This window comes from Littorina saxatilis, linkage group LG2 (assembly GCF_037325665.1).
Source record: "Littorina saxatilis isolate snail1 linkage group LG2, US_GU_Lsax_2.0, whole genome shotgun sequence".
NCBI classification, from domain to species: Eukaryota; Metazoa; Mollusca; class Gastropoda; order Littorinimorpha; family Littorinidae; genus Littorina; species Littorina saxatilis.
This window is the reverse complement of record NC_090246.1, coordinates 14291263-14313056: the sequence shown is the minus strand read 5'-3', so window position 1 is coordinate 14313056 and position 21794 is coordinate 14291263. Positions and strand designations below refer to the sequence as shown.

Sequence of the window (21794 nt, the reverse complement as noted above, 5' to 3'; positions counted from 1 at the left end):
CTGGTGCCCTCTTTGTTCAGTCATACTGCCGGAGACTAAGGATTAAATCCTAAAGAATTTATTTTATAATGGCTGCGCTCAGCATGGAACACTTAACATGCATACACAATTCGACTCCATTTGAAGATCGCACGGCCGAGATATGATCGATTAAAAGTTCGATACAGAGAGATCATGGCATCACTCGCCTGCCATTCTGCAGCAGGAAGAGGGGGGGATGAGGGGGTTTCCTGGATAGAGGGTAAGGGAGGCTGGCTATCAGTAATCTGATCGCCGTGACCGCGCGCTCGCCGGATGCTCTCACCATAACTCTGGTCTGACAGCACAACCTGTCTTTGATACCATCTTGCTGGAATCTTCACAGTTGATTATTTGAAGCAGTTTTTCACTTCAGTCTTTGTGATACACCAGAGCTGCATGGACGTTTATTTGTGGTCATCTACAACTTTAAAACAATGAAGGTTAGTTTTGGTTTGACTATTCCATAAAATACTTTAACTGAAGGTTTTACTGTCTGTACTGCCGCCTGAAAAACTCTCTTTTAGCAAGGATTTGTATGGCTGAACATTCCAGTCAAAATTCCTATTTTCATGTGTTTTAGTTGTTTTCCTCTAGAATCAACTGATTACATAAGTAACATGCAGGACGCACTATATATTATTGTGGTATTTAATGGTGGTGCTGTTATCAATGTTGAACATTACAAATTTGTGTTGCAGCACTTCAAAGGCTACCACAATGGATGATCCATTAAAAACCTGTCCAATATGCAACGAACCATGTGACGTCGAGTTTAATACCCTGGGAAAGAAAGGATGTGCAAGTATGTTCTCTCTCTTGATTTGTTTCAATTCTTATGATAAATTTGAGTTTCTTAGTGTTCTGTATACTATAACGTTTGTTTGTTTGTTTGTTTGTTTTATGTCCTTTTTTATTTTGTTTGTTTTTGTTCTTTTGTTGTTTTTTCCCTTTGGTGTTCTTTTACATGTTGTGCTGTATTTGTAGTTTGTTGTATTACTGGGTGTCATCCAGTGAGACTTATCAAAGCAAGTGTGTGGGGTCATAGCCGGTTAACAAATTGCGTGCTTCTGTTGAAATGTCTATAAAAAAGAGTTTGTAGTGAGCAATGTTATTTGTTTGTTGATACAGGAATCAAGGATTCGAGCCAGAGAAGACAGAACAGAACCGTTCAGCCTACAGTTGGTCAAAGGGTGCATATCGAGTGTCGAAGGGATTACACCAACGACAATAATATCGAGAAAGACTTAAGACAGCAAAACAGAGATACCGATAAGACTGAGCTTGGAGAGCGAAGCACACGATCTAAGCAACACAGATTTGACTTTGCAAGTTGCTGCTTTTTCTGTGGGACTCGGGTAAATCTTTCCAAAACACGTGGACCTGATGAGGCATACAGAGTCAGAACATTATCTTTACAAACTGAAATTTTGAAAAAATGTGACGAAAGAAATGATGAGTGGGCAGATATCGTCAAGGGAAAGCTTGAATTTGCAAGAGACCTGCATGCAGCAGATGCTGTGTACCATATAACTTGTAACTGTAACTTCAGAGCGCTTGGTCTGTCAATTCCCAAACGTTATAATGACAAGCCAGGTGCATACGCACTGACAAACGCTCCAAGCTGAAGTGTGGGTAGACCACCGGACACTGAAAAACTTGAAGTTTTTGAGAAAACAGCAGAATATCTCATTAACCACGATGACGAACAGATCACCATCGGAGAGCTTGTGCAGAAAATCCAAGAGTTCAGTGGAGGGGTTGGTTACACCACCAAATGGATGAAGGAAAAGCTCTTGGAGAGATTTGATGAAAAAATCATCATAGCGAACATTCTAGGCAAGTCTAATGTTGTAACATTCCGCACAACAGCTAAATCCATTCTTCATGATTTCTACAATTCTCCGAAGACTAATGACGACGAAAGTGAAAAACTGAAGCTGGTGAAAGCTGCTGCAGCACTGATAAAGAATGAAATAAAAGCTGCTTCTGCAACGACAAACAAGGAATATCCAACATCAGAGGATATTTCTTCAGGGGCGTACAACCTGGACTTTGTTCCCCAGTCCCTTCAGCTTTTCCTGCGTTTGATTTTCAGCGAAAAAGATGCTGACAATAAAATTGCATCTGTGGGACAAGCAATTGTCCAGGCAGCTCGACCTAGGGTTGTCATCGCCCCACTTCAAATTGGACTTGGAGTCCAAATGCACCACCATTTTGGCTCCCGATATCTGATCGATGTGTTGAATGCGATGGGCTTCTCGTCTTCCTACACAGAGGTGCAGAGATTTGAGGCAAATGCAGCTGTGTCCCAAAGTTCAGATATTCCAGGATGTGCCAAGAATGTGATTCTACAATACGTGGCTGACAATGTGGATCACAATTCCTGTACCTTGGATGGATACAATTCTTTCCATGGTATGGGAATGATTGCTACCACAACTCCTGGAACACGACGAACAACGCCTATTCCTAGGTTGGATGTCACCTCCAAAGATTCAAAAGAAAAGGGAACAATTGACATCGTGTATTTCCAGTCAAAGGCAGTTCACTTTGGGAACACTACATACAGGGAACTAGAAAACCTGCGAGCTGTTGACCCATCTATACACCTTGATGTCTTGTGGAAGGTGGTGTGGCCGCTGAAGCCTGCAAGACCTTCATGGTCTGGAACGATGCAGGCTGTCCACAACGACCGTCACCCTGGTAAGTCGAGCGTTTTCTTCTTGCCAATGATCGACATGAACCCTGGTGATCTGACTTGCATTCACTCTACACTGCTGTTCACGGCGAAGGAAGCAAAGAGACATGGCTCGACTCCAGTGCTCACTTTCGACCAGCCCCTATTTTGGAAAGCCCATGAGATCGTCGCCAACAAACCTGATGATGCTGACTTGGCCTCCATTGTTCTAAGGCCGGGCTTGAAGGTTTTCACATGGAAATGAGCTTTTTGGGCTGCATTGGACGTTTGATGGAGGGCAGCGGTCTGCAGGAGGTGCTAGAACTGACATATGCACCAACAGCTGTCAACTACATGCTTCAAGGCAAGGCAGTGTCCCGAGCAGTTAGAGGCCACTTTCTGGTTGACTCGGCTCTGAACGCACTCCTGACCTCACAAACGTTCAAAATCTCTCTGCCACTCCCAGACCTGGATGTGACACTAAGTGACGTCTCCATTGAGGAAATTGATAGCACAGATGTACCAGAAGATGTGCAAATTGCTGGGACAGTGGATGATATCGCGCCATCAGCAAATGAAGATGCTCCTGTCTCATGTGAGGAGCCTGATGGGGACCTTGCCCGTGCAGCCAACATGTGGGACTTGTTGATGAGTGGAGCTATCCCGCTAGGAGAAGTTTGCGTTGATGAGACAATCGCATCGATTCAGCTAAAACTAGAACGCCAAAAGCAAACCCTCAAGTGCCACCCCACAGCTGCACTGTGGATTCAGTACATGGACATGGTTGACATTCTGCGCAAGTTCCTCAAAGCTGAACGCACAGGAAACTGGGACCTGCATCTGTCCACTGTCCATGAAATGATGCCTTTCATGGCAGCAGCAGGGCACAACCTCTACACCAAATCCCTCCACCTGTATCTCCAGGACATGCTGCAGCTGAAAGAAACTCACAAGGATGTCTACCAGAGCTTCCAAGCCGGTCACCATGTACGCAGGACGGATCGATGTTGGGCAGGCCTTTCTACAGACAGATGATTAAGAGAACAACTAGCATTGCTCTTTGGAGAATGTACAAATATGTATTGGAGACTTTCTTTATTTCTATGACAGTGACCGGTGTGAGATGTTTTTCAAATGTACAAATGTGTATTGGAGCCTTTCTTTATTTCTATGACAGTGACTGATGTTGTGAGATGTTTTTCAAGGGACATAATTATTATCATTCCTGTTGTTTCCTGATTTTTTTCTGATTACGGAATGTGTTCACAGATATTTGTATTCAGTGAATGCATTCATTGAGTGTTTTATGACTGCTTTGATGCTCAATTCTGCAGTTTGCAGTCGACCAATGCATGACTAACGCTGTGAATACATTATTGGTCAATAATGTTTATGAATGTTGTGCAATGTTTGTGTAATGATGTTGGAGTTATGTGCTTTGAATTTAAAATGTTGTCGATTATTTGATTATGTGATGCTTTATCTAATCAATTGCCTTGTTTACGTTTGTTGTTTCATTGCTTGTGTTTGAATGGTTTGCTTTTGTATACCCTGCTCCCTTGTCACGCGGTAGACTATCCAGCGACTTCCTGACATCATTCATCTTACTTTTCTTAGTTTACACTGCAAACTTTGTGGCCTTTTTACATGTTGCTTGAGTGCGCTTACATTCTCCTGTACAGGAATACTTATGTTTTTGTAGAACAAAACCTTCACAAAGATGATGTTTGGTTTAAAATGAGTACAGTATTCTACTTTTAGTTGAAAACAATAAATATGACCTTGTGTACCAATTACTTTGGAATTTCCCCTCTGTGTGTGTGTGTGTGTGTGTGTGTGTGTGTGTGTGTGTGTGTGTGTGTGTGTGTGTGTGTGTGTGTGTGTGTGTTTAGTGCGTGTATAAAAAAATATTCGTTATGCTGCTGAAAATGATTACACAGCCTTCACTTCACGCATAAACAACAAATTTGACCTTATGACCCAATGACCTTGACCTTTTGATTTTTAATATCTTAGACATTTTTTTTATATTGTAATCATAAACTGTGACTTGCATGTTATATTTGATGTTCGTGGTGTCAAAACAGTTCAGACAATGTAAAAAACGTAGAATCGCTTTGTGACAAAATACACACTGACAAACACACTTGATAACTTTTTTAAAAATAATTATATTTTTCTCGATTTTTGACCAGACATACTACAAACATAGCAGAACATGAATCTGAAAACAGAAATTCTTTAGCAATAAATCCTTGGTTATGGTGCCATTTTCCGTAGACTGACTAGGCAATCTCGTTGCGTTCAGAACTTATCACAATTAGGTTTATCTATGAAGACAAACAGAATGATACTCGTGCAGAATTATAGCCAATGACAGTCACCCCTAAGTTATTTTAAGACGTGTATTATTGACGTCATGAGGAGAAGTGTGTGTGTGTGTGAGAGAGAGAGAGAGAGAGAGAGAGAGAGAGAGAGAGAGAGAGAGAGAGAGAGAGAGAGAGAGAGAGAGAGAGAGAGAGAGAGAGAGAGAGAGAGAGAGAGAGAGAGAGAGAGAGAGAGAGAGTTAGAGAGTTAAAGTTATGACCTCGTTCGAATTAATTTTGTCCTCACACAAAGCAGAGACATAAACTGGTGTTAATTTATCCTCTCAGGGACAGAGTCATAAACTCAATGGCACCCCCTCCCCCCCCCCCCCACACACACTTTCAAGTAGAGATCCAAAGACACATCCATAGTTTGTTCTGTTTCCCTAACTCTTGCATCCAAACACGGCAATCACACAGATACATTGCAGTCTCGAGTCATTGACACTATATTCCACAAAAAGCCAGTGGGCGCACAATCAGTTTATCGACCGGTAGATATATCTTCATGCACGTAGCCACAAATACCCCCCCTTCCCCCATCTCCCTTGTATCCTCACCATCTCTCCCCGTCCGACCCCCTTCGTCGTTCTTGTGAGCTGTAAGACAAGTCGCGTAAGGCGAAATTACTACATTTAGTCAAGCTGTGGAACTCACAGAATGAAACTGAACGTAGTCCGCCGCTGGTGCAAAAGGCAGTGAAAGTGACGTTTGGCGCGGCAGCGGTTGCGCTGTGCTTCATAGCACGCTTTACTGTACCTCTCTTCGTTTTAACTTTCTGACCGTGTTTTTAATCCAAACATATCATATCTATATGTTTTTGGAATCAGGAACCGACAAGGAATAAGATGAAATAGATTTTGAAACGATTTTGGAAATTTAATTTTAATCATAATTTTTATATTTTTAATTTTCAGAGCTTGTTTTTAATCCAAATATAACATATTTATATGTTTTTGGAATCAGAAAATGACGAAGAATAAGATGAACGTAAATTTGGATCGTTTTATAATTTTTGTTTTGTTTTGACAAAGTCATTAATTAGTTTTTAAGCCACCAAACTGAAATGCAATACCGAAGTCCGGCCTTCGTCGAAGATTGCTTGGCCAAAATTTCAATCAATTTGATTGAAAAATGAGGGTGTGACAGTGCCGCCTGAACTTTTACAAAAAGCCGGATATGACGTCATCAAAGACATTTATCGAAAAAAAGAAAAAAACGTCCGGGGATATCATTCCCAGGAACTCTCATGTCAAATTTCATAAAGATCGGTCCAGTAGTTTAGTCTGAATCGCTCTACATACACACACACACACACACACACGCACACACACACACACATACACATACACCACGACCCTCGTCTCGATTCCCCCTCTATGTTAAAACATTTAGTCAAAACTTGACTAAATGTAAAAACGAATACGTCAGCACGAGAAATCGGTTTGTAAACAAGGCCTTTGGGGGGCACTCAGAATGGAACTGTGTGGTGTTATTGGTGTTGCTCTGTGTGTGTGTGTGTGTGTGTGTGTGTGTGTGTGTGTGTGTGTGTGAGAGTGTGTGTGTGTATGTATGTGTGTGTGTTTGTGTGTATATATATATATATAAATATATAGAGATAGATGACAGTGGATTTTTCGATAAATAGATTCGACCTTTGCACTTTTACAGTGAGGACAACGACGAGAGAGAGAGAGAGAGAGAGAGAGAGAGAGAGAGAGAGAGAGAGAGAGAGAGAGAGAGAGAGAGAGAGAGAGAGAGAGAGAGAGAGAGAGAGAGAGAGAGAGAGAGAGAGAGAGAGAGAGAGAGAGAGAGAGAGAGAGAGAGAGAGAGAGAGAGAGAGAGAGAGAGAGAGAGAGAGAGAGAGAGAGAGAGAGAGAGAGAGAGAGAGAGAGAGAGAGAGAGAGAGAGCGCATGTGTGTACGCGTGTGTGTGTGTGTGCATGCATGCGTGCGTACCGATATAGAAGGTTTTCCCACGTAGTCCCTGCTCAAGTAGTGCATACCAGTAAGCGATTGGTTATGGCGCCAAACCAGAGTGCCCTTGACAAACATGTCAACAACTGTTTACCCAGACATTCCATCGGGAGGATCGATAGCTCCTTACCGTTTCCTCCGCACAGGTCGCTGGTTAGTGGAGCGTGAACTTACATCGTGTGCTGAATGCTAACTTCCTTACTTACTGGCCGTTATGCCGGTTGGCATGTAGGGCAACAGTGTGCTGGATGCACAATGGCTTATTTGCGAGGAGTTAATGCACAATGTCTTCTGTGAGAATTAAGTGCAGAATGGCTTCTGCGAGGAATTAGTCCACAGCGGCTTCTGAGAGTATTCAAGCGCAGAACTGCTAGGGCGGGAGAAAGCGCACTGTAGGAATGTTACCAGGATTAATTTGCTTCAGCAAATAGGATGAAAGGACCTTGTATGTTTCGGCGATTTTCAGAAATTGTGGGGTGGACCTTAAAAAAAGAAAACAAAAAAAAATCCCGCTACGCGAAAGATTTTTACGGGCTGCGGATTTCTGTTATGTGTCTTATGCCATGTACAATGTCTACAAGATGGCGTACACAGGAAGGAAGAAATTGTTATGAATGAGTTTACAACTTGAGCTTGATGTGCAATGACTTTCTCAAGAATTCAGGGCAAAACTGCAAGGACGAGACAGAGAGCATTGTCTAAGGCAATAGCTGTTCATTGGTTAAATGCGGGTTAATATTGTATGATCTGAGGCCGTGGAATGTTTTAAAGCGATTAGTGTTAGAATGAAAAGTCGGTTAAAATTGTAAGGACAGTGTTGAAGTGACAGAAATGGGACTTGATGACGCAGTAATGTGGCAACGAATTCCACAGAGCGTTATCATTTCAACCTCACCCCCTGCCCTCCTCTCTTTATTTATTTTAATTTTATTATTTTTTCTTTCTTTTTAAAAGCGGACAAACACTCAAGTCCTTAATGGCTTTAAACCGTAGGACTTTTAATATTAATGTTACTACTAGTAATGTGGCAAGATCGCGAATCGTTGGATTCTTTGTAATCTACATTTTCTCCACAAAGAAGAAGTAATCAACAATAGTGATTCTGACCGAAAGCCTTTGGGAAGTGAGGAAAGTATTGAGAGGAACGTTCTGTAAGGCCACATTCTTTCTTAGTACAGAAGGGGTATACCATTTACACTAATAACAAGGGAATTTCTGTCGTGTGTAAAAGCCTGGATAAATGTGCGGTGGTTAACAAAATGGTTCACACTGGAATGAAGATAATGTATCTGTAAGTGAGCTGAGCGTGTGTTGAATGCGCAGTGACTTTTACCAGGATTGGGCTCAGACCTGCAAAGGCAGTGTCAAGAGCATTGTCTGAATGGCTGGCGGCTCCTTGGTTGAATGCGTGTAAATTATTGATGACTTTCGACCGTGGAATGGTAAAAAGCGATAAGTGTTACAATGAACGTTCGTTTAATAATTGATGACAGTGCTGTTTAAAAGTGGCATTAATTTGTCTGGATGGTGCAGCAATGTTATTTCATGGTGGTGGCTCTCTTTGTCATCTACGTTTTCTTACACAGATGTAATAAGCAATAGTGATCCTTTGCCCAAAGTGTTTTAACAGATGGGAAAATATTGAGAGAAACCGTTATAAAGTCACATTCTTTCTTTTATTTTTTTAATTAATTAATTGATTTGTTAATTCTCTTTTTCACACTCTTTCTCAATAGTAGCGTTCTCGAATCAACGGTCTCTGATAGCATTAACTGCTAAAGAGACGAGACACAAACATAACAATCTCGAATCAAGAGAGTGATCCTCGCACCCCGTTTAGGCCAACCAAAAATATATGTTGGTTTAGGGTAACGCGACCGATCCTATGTTTTTCCGCCGACCCTAAAACTTTTTTCATTTCTAACACACAAAAAACCCAACTTTGGGCACATTTTGCGAACCATACCGAGATTAAGGGAAGTAATCTCCTTTTAAACTCGACTAAATTAATAAAGAAAAGAACAAGAAAGCCGACCTACCGAATCTTGTAAACCATCTTGTAAACCACCTGAGATTTGTCCCGCGGAGTTTAACAAGGGATAAGACTATCCCTCCACTTGTACACATCCGCTAAAACAAATCACAGACCACCTGCTTCCTGTGCTGAGCATTTTTGGGCGAATAAGAGCATCGTCCCACTTTTACAGTTTCTCTCTCCAAATATCTACTGCCTGCCTGCTTTGTGTGCAGTGTTTTTGGCTGAATAAGAGCATACTTCCAATAGTCTCCTGTCCGCCCAGCGACCTTCCCCTTGACCCTGCTTGTGACCTCGATGTTTTTTGCCCCCGCAAGGGGTACGGTACTCTCTTAGCACCCAAAACCTCAAAGAGAGATAACTGGCGGAAACCTTCCTATTGTAGTCTCCTGTATGACGGCTTACTAGTGCCAAAACCTCATAATTGTAATTACCATTTTCACGTGTTAATGACTATTTTTTTGCCCGGAAAATTACTAATTTTTCCGAAAAAATTACTAACTTTCACCTGTTAATTGCTAATTTTTAGTTTTGGCTCACTTCCTGACGGATTGCTAGTGCCGAAACTAAAAATAAGTAATTTTCCCGTGAAAATTAGTAACTAACAGATGAAAACAGTAACTGACAGCGTTAATTAGTAATTATCACGTGATAATGGGTAACACCAGGTTTTGGCACTAGTAAGCCGTCATACTCCTGTCCGCCCAGCCGACCTTCCCCTTGACCCTGCTTGTGACCTCGATGTTTTTTGCCCCCGCAAGGGGCACTCACCCAAAACCTCAGAGAGATAACTGGCGGAAACCTTCCTATTGAATCCAAGTACTTATGTTTCATTGAAAAAACCTTAAATGAAATTGGTCTCTCTGGCCTTTGGACTTCTCAAGAAAATATTCAATACTCAAGCACATGGTTTAAAAAGAAAGTAAAAAGAAGTCTATATGACCAGTATATCCATAAATGGTTTACAGAAATTGGAACAAAAAATATGTTTTGGAATTATCGAATGTTCAAAGATATTTTTGCATGTGAAGACTACGTCACAACCCTGCCATATCAGCAATGTGTTTCAATGATGAAGTTTAGAACATTAAACAACAATTTACCTGTACAGAAAGAACGTTATCTTAACATCCCGAGGTCAGAAAGAACTTGCACCAAATGTGTATCGCATGACATAGGTGATGAATTCCATTATTTATTTGTCTGTGATTTTTTCAAAGAAGAAAGAGCTGAGTTGTTACCACCTTACTATTGGAAAAAACCTAATGCACTTAAATTTAAAAAGTTGTTTGCTACTAAGAAAAAGAAATTGCTAAAGAATATTTTGGACTTTACTAATAGAATTTGTAACAGTTTTTCATAATTTTTTATTTTTTTTTTATTTTCAATTTTTTATTTTTTTTTTTTATTTATTATATTAGCATATGTCATGATTGTATTGATTGTATTTATTGTTCAAAATGCCCCCATGGGTTATGGACTAATAAACAGTCAAACACACGGTTAGGGAGTTATTGGTGGATTAAAATTATACAAGGCCTGGTATAGACGGACACCCCCGTTGGTCAAAGGGAAATAACCATTCTCACTGCCACCAACTGAGAAGGTTATTTCCCTTTGACGGGGGTGTAGTTCCTATCGGAGGAATTTCTTGTTAATTTCGGAATGTACAACGTTTGCTGAATGCGGAAGTTTCTTTTGAATGAGTGTAAATCATTCATGACTTTCGGCCGAGTGGATTGTTCCAAAGCGATTAGCGTTAGAATGAACAGTTAGTTGTTTACATTTTTAATGACTGTGTTGTTCAAACTGACAGTAATGTGACTCGAAGGTGTAATACTTTTACTTAATGGTGGTGGTGTTCTTTGTCATCAACGTTTACACTTACAAAAGTAATAGGCAATAGACATCACGACCCAAAGTCGTAATTTTAAAAGTTATTGACAGACATTGGTCGTACAATTTTTTTTGTAAGTCTCTGTAGACACGGAAGAAAGCCCCCCCCCCCCCTCCCTGCTCTCGGTCTCTGTCTGACTGTCTGAGTCTGTCTGTCTGTCTCTTTGCCCCTACCTTTATCTCTGTCTGTCTGAGTTTTTGTGTCTGTCCGTCTGTGTCTTTGTCCATTCGACCTTCCGTCCGTCTGCCTACATTTTCGCGTGAAACACCAAAGCCGATATAAATGTAACATTTGCCCGGCCCTCTGAAATCACTCGCGATAAACCTAACTCTTTATTCCAGCTTTCTTTAAAACGCCTCACAAGCACATCACTCTGTTGGGCTGAAAAGCATTCAAACTATCAGAAGTCAAAAAGACTAACAGGTTTCATGGGAGGAGCAACACAAACATCAAAAGAGTCGGATAAGTAGGTGTAAGACAGGAGCGGAAAGGGGGGAAGCCATACAATAAAATAAAGTCCCTGGTCTGCAGCGGATGACGCTTCAGAGGAGGGAGAAACAAGTCGCGTAAGGCGAAAATACAATACTTAGTCAAGTAGCTGTCGAACTCACAGAATGAAACTGAACGCAACGCAACGCAGCAAGACCGTATACTCGTAGCATCGTCACTCCACCGCCCGTGGCAAAGGCAGTGACCGTGGAATTCGTTTTAACTTTCTGAGCGTGTTTTTAATCCAAACATATCATATCTATATATTTTTGGAATCAGGAACCGACAAGGAATAAGATGAAAGTGTTTTTAAATTGATTTCGAAAAAAAATGTTTGATAATAATTTTTATATATTTAATTTTCAGAGCTTGTTTTTAATCCGAATATAACATATTTATATGTTTTTGGAATCAGCAAATGATGGAGAATAAGATAAACGTAAATTTGGATCGTTTTATTTTTTTTAATTTTTTTTTACAATTTTCAGATTTTTAATGACCAAAGTCATTAATTAATTTTTAAGCCACCACGCTGAAATGCAATACCGAACCCCGGGCTTCGTCGAAGATTACTTGACCAAAATTTCAACCAATTTGGTTGAAAAATGAGGGCGTGACAGTGCCGCCTCAACTTTCACGAAAAGCCGGATATGACGTCATCAAAGACATTTATCAAAAAAATGAAAAAAACGTTCGGGGATTTCATACCCAGGAACTCTCATGTCAAATTTCATAAAGATCGGTCCAGTAGTTTAGTCTGAATCGCTCTACACACACACACAGACACACACACACACACACACGCACACACACACACACACACACACGCACATACACCACGACCCTCGTTTCGATTCCCCCTCGATGTTAAAATATTTAGTCAAAACTTGACTAAATATAAAAAACGATCGATGTGTATATATATTCTGTGTGGCTTGCTCGACACAATATCGTCTGGCTTCTCTCTTCCAGGCGGTATAAGGTGCTGCCTATGCCCTCGTTACTTGCTTGTGGTGATAGTTTCTTTTCTGGACACCGTGGATAGTGAACACTGAAGTGATCAAGAACATGTTCATTTTTCGTCCGTTTTACGTATCCCTCCCGCTATTGTTTTGATATTGTTTCAAGTTTTGTACTTTGTGATCCTCCACCAAGTCGTACGTTATGCTGCTCCTAAGCATTGCGCGTTGTGCTCTTTTCATATAATTAAATGTTTGCGGTATAGTTATTTCAAATTGTTAAATAAAAACTTGTTTGAACCAAAAACATTTTCAAGGTCGCAACTGAGAGGTTTTACTGTGTGTATTTTTGCACTTTTGATTTTCATCTTTTACGAGTAAACACAGGCAGTAATAAGCCTTGAAGATTGGCAAGAAAATCCGACGAAGCACAAAGGGAGATTGATGCTAGTACAGGGCAAAATCATTGCATGTGAATACATACCTCGCTAGCTTGTGTAACAGAGGTTAAAGGCATACGAACGCACTCCCGTGTTTACAAAGTGTAGTTTGCCCACAATCGATGTCAAACGCACCATAAGACCATATAATGACGATACGTCACCATGCGCGGACCATAATACATGCATTACAGCTTGTTCTAGCCTCTGAAAAAGTGAGGATGTCAACAAAGCCGCGGTGTTCTCTCCCTTGCATCAACGTTACATGTGTTGCCAAATCTATAAATAGGACGATCCATATCAAAATGAAAATTCAAATATCTCAACATTTAAGGGGTCCTAGACCACAATATTTTGCAGGGAACTTAATTTAGTCTGTCTCCAGCTGTTGGTAAAGCAATTAGCGTGTATAGTCATCGAGTACATATGGCTTTAACAATGACAGTTTACGAGTCTGTAGATTGTCAGGGGAAATCGATACAGCGTTAGTCCTACAGCAATTACTCTTCCATCAGAATGTACTCTGAAGAAGTTTACTTAGTACTGACAACATTTTCAGCTAGAACATTTGAATGTACACCAACAAAAGCCTACAAACAATGGCCGTTTTAGGACAGAGAGAAAATCGAATCGTTTAATACCAGGTGCGGTGAAAACAAAATCCAGTAAATTGTGGTCTGAACATGGTAAAAGCCTTATCATACACAAGCCATCTCTCACAACCGAAAGAAAATGACGAAGTGATTAGAAGGTCTGAGAGAGGGTGTTCAACTTTCTTGCCGATCGTTGCGTGCATTAAACGCTCGACTTTAGCGACCTCTCAGGGAGATGACAAAAAGAGAGAAAAAACTCATGACGCCATCACGCAGCTGACTGAAACTGCTTTACTGTTTAATAATCAGCTGACGTTTTCCGTTGGTTTTAAGCATGTTTTTGTTTTGAAGGTGTTTTTTTTATGGCATTGTCAGTTTTCCCCTCCTCCCATCCAACCTTCCCCCCACTGATATACCTCACAAATTCAACCTACCAACTACAACCGCCCAACTACAAAAAAAGTTCAAAGAAAAAATGAAGAGGGTGGTCAGTAGTCAGACAATGGGCACCACACCTCTGTCTCTTCTGCGCCACACCTGTGCCTGTTGAATGCGTGACCGTGTGTATATGTGTGTGTGTGGGGGGGGGGGGGGGGCGGAGCGTAGCTCAGAGCACTGGGTTCGAACCTGGGCTGGCCCGGACGGGCATGGATCAACTTTTTGTGCACACTCAGGGACGATAATAATTAATATGCTTATCCATCCTCCCGCACCAATCTTGTGCACAATCAAAACGTGTTTATAACTCGTTGTGAATAGAAAGTAGGTCAGCCAGTGTGTTTGCCAAGGTAACCCACTCTCTTCACGTGGGGCCCGTGCAGTCCGTGACGCGTGATTTCTTGACGCCATTTTGTGCACATCATAGCACCCCGCCATAAAAGTTGCAGGAATGACCAGTGTTTGTTTGTTTGTTTGCTTAACGCCCAGCCGACCACGAAGGGCCATATCAGGGCGGTGCTGCTTTGACATATAACGTGCGCCACACACAAGACAGAAGTCGCAGCACAGGCTTCATGTCTCACCCAGTCAGATTATTATGACACCGGACCAACCAGTCCTAGCACTAACCCCATAATGCCAGACGCCAGGCGGAGCAGCCACTAGATTGCCAATTTTAAAGTCTTAGGTATGACCCGGCCGGGGTTCGAACCCACGACCTCCCGATTACGGGGCGGACGCCTTACCACTAGGCCAATCGTGCCGGTAATGACCAGTGTGTGTGTGTGTGTGTGTGTGATTGTGTGTGCGTGCGTGCGTTTGTGTGTGCGTGTGTGTGGTAAGGGTATATATGTGTGTGTGTGTGTGTGTGTGTGTATGTGTATGTGTATGTGTATGTGTGTGTTTGTGTATGTGTGTGTATAATTAGTGTTTGCGTGTGCGTGCGTGCGGGCGTGTGTGAGAGTGTGTGCATGCGTGCTCGGGCATGTAAAAGGAGTGGTTTGAGATTGAAATCTTCGCACTCTTGTTGCACTCAGTTCGCGGCGCGTGATTTCTAAACGATGCCATTATTGAGTACCCCGCCAAATGACCCAATATCACCTCCCTGCGGGAACACGAAACTCCATTATCTGTCGTGCGGACACTGGGGCACGGGGAGTGGGAGGAAGTGGGCATGAAATTGGTGCATGATGTTGTCGGTCATAACGAAAAGTTATTTTCTTGCTGACCGGGTATGTGATGACGAGGGATGTACATGGCTTCTTTCTTACAAGGACGAAGTAGTATGCAGTGCTCTAAATTTAATGTGTTGTTGTTGTTGTTGTTTGATTGTTTTCCATTTACAATATTGTCGGCCAATTTGTTATTTTTTCCCTGAGAGCACATTTATTGGTTCATTTGTGCTCCTTTGTTATACATTCTATGGCTTTGTTACAATGTATCTAAATATAAGCTTTTTAAACCAAGGACCCGTAGCAACCTAATTTTCTATCACTTTCTAACAGAAACACTTTGTGTAATCATCCATGCATTGTTCTTGTCATGATTAAAATTGAATAAAGTTTTGTTTAAACCAAACACTTTGTGGCAACGATTAAGATTTAAATAAACTGACACGACATAAATTCTGCACGATACAATTGTGAAACTTGGAAAATTAATGATGATTGACTAATTATCGAGAGGATAGGCGTTTGTATTGGAATATGCCTGTTTGGAAATTGGCAAGTGCAACCACAGTTCCTGGCTTCACAGGTCGATATCTACCTGTGAAAAGAAGGGATGGGTTTGCGATCGATGCTCATGGGGAGTTTCGCCGTGAGGCCATTGCGTGTGTTTGCACTGAGGGAAAGTACATCTTCTGCACTTTCCTCATGATTTTTTTTCTCTGCACAACAAATCGATAGCTACCTGTATGAAAATGAGAGGGTATTGCGGTTAATGCCAATAGGCAATAACTGTAAAAAGCAAGCCGTGAGAGAGATAGAGAGATATATAGATAGCACAGGATACTGCTGCTCGACCAAATGATGAGGGATCACATTTTTACACCCCCGGTATAGGGGTGTGTATAGGTTTCGCTCGATGTGTTTGTTTGTTTGTTTGTTTGTTTGTGTGTGTGTTTGTGTTCGCATATAGATCTGAAGAATGAACGGACCGATCGTCACCAAACTTGGTGAACAGGTTCTATACATTCCTGAGACGGTCCTTACAAAAATTGGGACCAGTCAAACACACGGTTAGGGAGTTATTGGTGGATTAAGATTCTACAAGGACTTATAGAGGGACATATTAATGGTCAAAGGGAAATAACCTTCTCAGTTGGTGGCAGTGAGAATGGTTATTTCCCTTTGACCAACGGGGGTGTTTTTCCTACCTCGGAAGAATTTCTTGTTTTTTACTGGTATTGCACGTGAGGTTGTGGATTGAGGGTGGATATATGGGTGTGCGTGTGAGGTTGTGGATTGAGGGTGGATATATGGGTGTGCGTGTGAGGTTGTGGATTGAGAGTGGATATATGGGTGTGCGTGTGAGGTTGTGGATTGAGGGTGGATATATGGGTGTGCGTGTGAGGCTGTGGATTGAGGGTGGATATATGGGTGTGCGTGTGAGGTTGTGGATTGAGGGTGGATATATGGGTGTGCGTGTGAGGTTGTGGATTGAGGGTGGATATATGGGTGTGCGTGTGAGGTTGCGATTGGTGGGGGTTGGAGTTTGGGTAGGGGTCTTTGGGAGTCCAGAAAGGAGAGAAGGGTTATGATGATGTTGCAGAATGCCAATATAAGTGATTTAATAGGATTGTTTATTTTAAACAAAGCAAATAAAGTAACAATTAGTAAAACAACAAGAAACAAGTCGCGTAAGGCGAAAATACAACATTTAGTCAAGCTCAGTCGAACTCACAGAATGAAACTGAACGCATTGCATTTTTTCCGCAAGACCGTACACTCGTAGCATCGTCTGTCCACCGCTCGTGGCAAAGGCAGTGAAATTAACAATCCAGAAAAAGCGCGGTAGCGGTTGCGCTGAGGAGGATAGCACGCTTTTCTAAATCTCTATTCTTTTTAACTCTCTGAACGTGTTTATAATCCAAACATATCATATCTATATGTTTTTGGAATCAGGAACGGACAAGGAATAAGATGAAATTGCTTTTAAATCGATTTCGGAAATTTAATTTTAATCATAATTTTTATATTTTTAATTTTCAGAGCTTGTTTTTAATACGAATATAACATATTTATATGTTTTTGGAATCAGAAAATGATGAAGAATACGATAAACGTAATTTTGGATCGTTTTATAAAAAATAATTTAATTACAATTTTCAGATTTTTAATGACCAAAGTCATTAATTAATTTTTAAGCCTCCAAGCCGAGCTCCAACAGGCCGAAATACCCATGAGTCTGGGCGGAGCCTATTTTCAGTGACCAATATGATATCTGTGACAGACAGGGATAACGACATTTGCTGCATAGTCGCCTGAAGAGTGGTGTTTTAGTGTGTGAAAAAGTGAAGAAAATGTCTTTCATGATTCATGAGTGCCTGGTTCCAACGTGCGTGACTGTGATACGCGGTGTTCTACCGGAAACATCAAGCAACGCGTACAATATTATTTTCTCTGAAAAAGTCTGCCATAAATTCAAGACATTGGTACCTAACTCACGATCGTATTCATCCACTAAATAACTTCAGTTGGAGACATACATTCTTTGCTTCAGCTTACTTTTTCAGCCCAAGAAGAAAACGTTTTTTTTCGGATGGATATGTTTCACTTAAGAAAAGAAAAAGTCGCGTAAGGAGAAATAACTACATTTTGTCAAGCTGTGGAACTCACAGAATGAAACTGAACGCACTGCATTTTTTCACAATGACCGTAATCCGCCGCACGTGCAAATGGCAGTGAAATTAACGAGCCTGTTTAGCGCGGGGGTGGTTGCGCTGTGCTGCATAGCACGCTTTTCTGTACCTCTCTTCGTTTTAACTTTCTGAACGTGTTTGTAATCCAAACATACCGGCACGGTTGGCCTAGTGGTAAGGCGTCCGCCCCATGATCGGGAGGTCGTGGGTTCGAACCCCGGCCGGTTCATACCCAAGACTTTAAAATTGGCAATTTAGTGGCTGCTCCACCTAGCGTCTGGCATTATGGGGTTAGTGCTAGGACTGGTTGGTCCGGTGTCAGAATAATGTGACTGGGTGAGACATGAAGCCTGTGCTGCGACTTCTGTCTTGTGTGTGGCGCACGTTATATGTCAAAGCAGCACCGCCCTGATATGGCCCTTCGTGGTCGGCTGGGCGTTAAGCAAACAAACAAACAAAAATCCAAACATATCATATCTACTGTATATGTTTTTGGAATCAAGAACCGACAAGGAATACGATGAAATTGTTTTTAAATCGATTTCGGAAATTTTATTTTAATCATAATTTTTAAAAATATTTTTAGAGCTTGTTTTTAATCTGAATATAACATATGTACATGTTTGTGGAATCAGAAAATGATAAAGAATAAGATAAACGTAATTTTGGATCGTTTTATAAAAAAAATAATTTTAATTACAATTTTCAGATTTTTAATGACCAAAGTCAATAATTAATTTTTAAGCCTCCAAGCTAAAATGCAATACCAAAATCCGGCATTCGTCGAAGATTGCTTGGCCAAAATTTCAATCAATTTGATTGAAAAATGAGGATGTGACAGTGCCGCCTCAACTTTTACAAAAAGTGGATATGACGTCATCAAAGACATTTATCGAAAAAATGAAAAAAATGTCTGGGGATATCATACCCAGGAACTCTCATGTCAAATTTCACAAAGATCGGTCCAGTAGTTAACTCTGAATCGCTCTACACACACACACACACACACACTTAGACAGACACACACAGACAGACACACACAGACACACACACACACACACACACACACACACACACGCACAGACACACACAGACACACACAGACACACACAGACACACACACACACACATACACCACGACCCTCGTCTCGATTCCCCCTCTATGTTAAAACATTTAGTCAAAACTTGACTAAATGTAACAAGTCGCGTAAGGCGAAATTACTACATTATTTTAGTCAAGCTGTGGAACTCACAGAATGAAACTGAACGTAGTCCGCCGCTAGTGCAAAAGGCAGTGAAAGTGACGAGCCTGTTTGGCGCGGTAGCGGTTGCGCTGTGCTTCATAGCACGCTTTACTGTACCTCTCTTCGTTTTAACTTTCTGAGCGTGTTTTTAATCCAAACATATCATATCTATATGTTTTTGGAATCAGGAAACAACAAGGAATAAGACAAAAGTGTTTCTAAATTGATTTCGAAAATTTAATTTTGATCATAATTTTTATATTTTTAATTTTCAGAGCTTGTTTTTAATCCAAATATAACATATTCATATGTTTTTGGAATCAGGAAATGATGAAGAATAAGATGAACGTAAATTTGGATCGTTTTATAATTTTTGTTTTATTTTACAATTTTGAGATTTGTAATGACCAAAGTCATTAATTAATTTTTAAGCCACCAAGCTGAAATGCAATACCGAAGTCCGGCCTTTGTCGAAGATTGCTTGGCCAAAATGTCAATCAATTTGATTGAAAAATGAGGGTGTGACAGTGCCGCCTCAATATTTACAAAAAGCCGGATATGACGTCATCAAAGACATTTATCGAAAAAAATAAAAAAAATATCCGGGGATATCATTCCCAGGAACTCTCATGTAAAATTTCATAAAGATCGGTCCAGTAGTTTACTCTGAATCGCTCTACACACACACACACGCACAGACAGACAGACAGACAGACAGACAGACAGACAGACAGACAGACAGACAGACAGACAGACAGACAGACAGACACACACACACACACACACACACACACACACACACACACACACACACACACACACGCACAAACAGACACACACACACACACACACACACACACACATACACCACGACCCTCGTCTTGATTCCCCCTCTACGTTAAATAAAACATTTAGTCAAAACTTGACTAAATGTAAAAAAAACTAACATTCGAAAAGTGCAGACTATCTTTGAAATAATTTATTAATTACAGAACGATCATTGAAAGTGCTCAGGCAGATTAGCCAGTGGTGTCATGTAGCATCCATGGCGGCTGCAATAGCGCGGAGTGACCGGAACTTTGGGGTCAGGCAACATCTGGTAAACGTTGTGTTGCGGGTGTGTGTTGCCGAAAAGGAATGAGCGGTGCGTGGACATTATCTTTCTCGTGTCTTTAGCTCCGCCCAGTCCACCACGACTGACAGCCGTTTGATTTTGAATTCAAATTTGGTGAGTGAATTTTTTTTTCTGAAAGTACGTTATCCAAGGCTTATTAGACACACTTTTTGGGGTGCATGTATGGTGTACACCTTGAAATGTTTGTCTGACAAAATGGTGCTTTTGAGATTGGTATAGACAGAGTATTTTTGAAAATAATATTTCAAGTGAGAGCTCGTTTCCTGAAAAGGGTTGGACATTAGACTGAAGTGCCACGTGCCGCTCTGCTTTTATACCCGACCCTACCAGCCAACTAACCAACCAACCAATCTAGAACCCATAGAACCCCCCCCCCCCCCCCAAAAAAAAAAAAAAAAAAAAAAAAAAAAACCCACCCCGACAACAACACCCAAAAATAAACACCCCCTCCCCCAAACAAAAAACAAAAAACAACCACACACTTTGTTTCTGTTTTCTTCACACATTTCCTCATAACATGCACCCGGCGCCGGTCGGATATTACCTTTAATAATGATGATGACAAGTGAAATGAGTGGGCCGTTGAGTAATTTGCTCACCCGCCACCCGGCTAATCTCCAACACCTGTGCAATTCCCTAGACGCTCCTAGACATGCGTTATAGGGTCACTGCTTTCTCTGCTGCTGTTGATTTAATTACTGCAACTCGCCTTGACACATGTGGTACTTAGCTTCGTAGCGTGAACACGTACCAACCCCTTTACAAGTTCTGACTGCATCCTGAACTCAGGTCAAAATGAGTTGCTTCCCTTCGGGTCTCATTTATCCCTGACAGGATGCCTTTGTTGTCCTTTTCTGGAGAGAAAATCGATTTATTTTAAACACATTTTAGAGCTTTTCGTAATGTGTTATTGATATAATCAGATTCGCGATCGTCGATAATGATTTTTCATGGTGTTGTGTAATTTTTAAATTTAGAAAGGAATTGTTATGTAAGACACTTTCAAGCGAGCTATCTTTCGCGGATGTATTTACTGTACAAACAACTCTAAATATGGCAAAAGTGTCACGTGATAATCAACTTTGTCACGTGATCATAAAAAAATGGCTACGGAGCAGACGACTTTTTTCGTAACCAGTTGGGAGTGATGCAACAATATCACGGTCTCCTTCCCACAGCAGTCTCAAAATTTCGACTTGTTTTGACCTTAGAACGATGTCTTTATCATAACTGTGAAGAACAGAACGGAGATCACTGTCGAAGTCGGCCATTCTACAATCACGTTCGTCTTTCGTCTGTTATCAGAAACATCAGCGAAAAACATATGGGAGATAACTCTGTATTCTTGTTTTGATACCTTTCCCTTTAATGCGCGTAGTAATTATTCATCCTGTCAGAGAGACAGAGCGATAACGTGGACCGATGATTATCAGAATGGTTCTGACTGATTCGAAGATTCTGTGATTTGATTTTATAAGCTCCAGGTCATTTAACGCTGACACCGTTTTCTTCGAGCTTTTGGTACGAATCACTACTAGTCACTTCCTGTTTTTTCCCTGTTTGCTTCTTGCTACCGGGTTCGTTTTTGTGTGTGTGTGTGTGTGTGCTTGCTGTGTATTGGATTTGTATACATGTAGATGTCTCTGTGACAATGATGTGTAG

At 41.1% G+C, this 21794-nt stretch overlaps 2 protein-coding genes across 2 annotated transcripts in view; both read left to right on the top strand.

The window, feature by feature from the left end:
- Nucleotides 1-21794, top strand: part of LOC138958263 (G protein-activated inward rectifier potassium channel 3-like) — a 347146-nt gene that overhangs the window by 59912 nt on the left and 265440 nt on the right. The window lies entirely within an intron of this gene.
- Nucleotides 717-3373, top strand: LOC138958260 (uncharacterized). Its single transcript, XM_070329370.1, has 2 exons — nucleotides 717-823; nucleotides 1150-3373. Exon 2 carries the CDS (start codon nucleotides 1800-1802, stop codon nucleotides 2961-2963), a length of 1164 nt encoding a protein of 387 aa, XP_070185471.1. The 5' UTR covers nucleotides 717-823; nucleotides 1150-1799; the 3' UTR covers nucleotides 2964-3373.

Coding starts and splice junctions, on each gene's coding strand:
- LOC138958260 (XM_070329370.1), top strand. CDS start 1,800: ATGAAGGAAAAGCTCTTGGAGAGATTTGATGAAAAAATCATCATAGCG.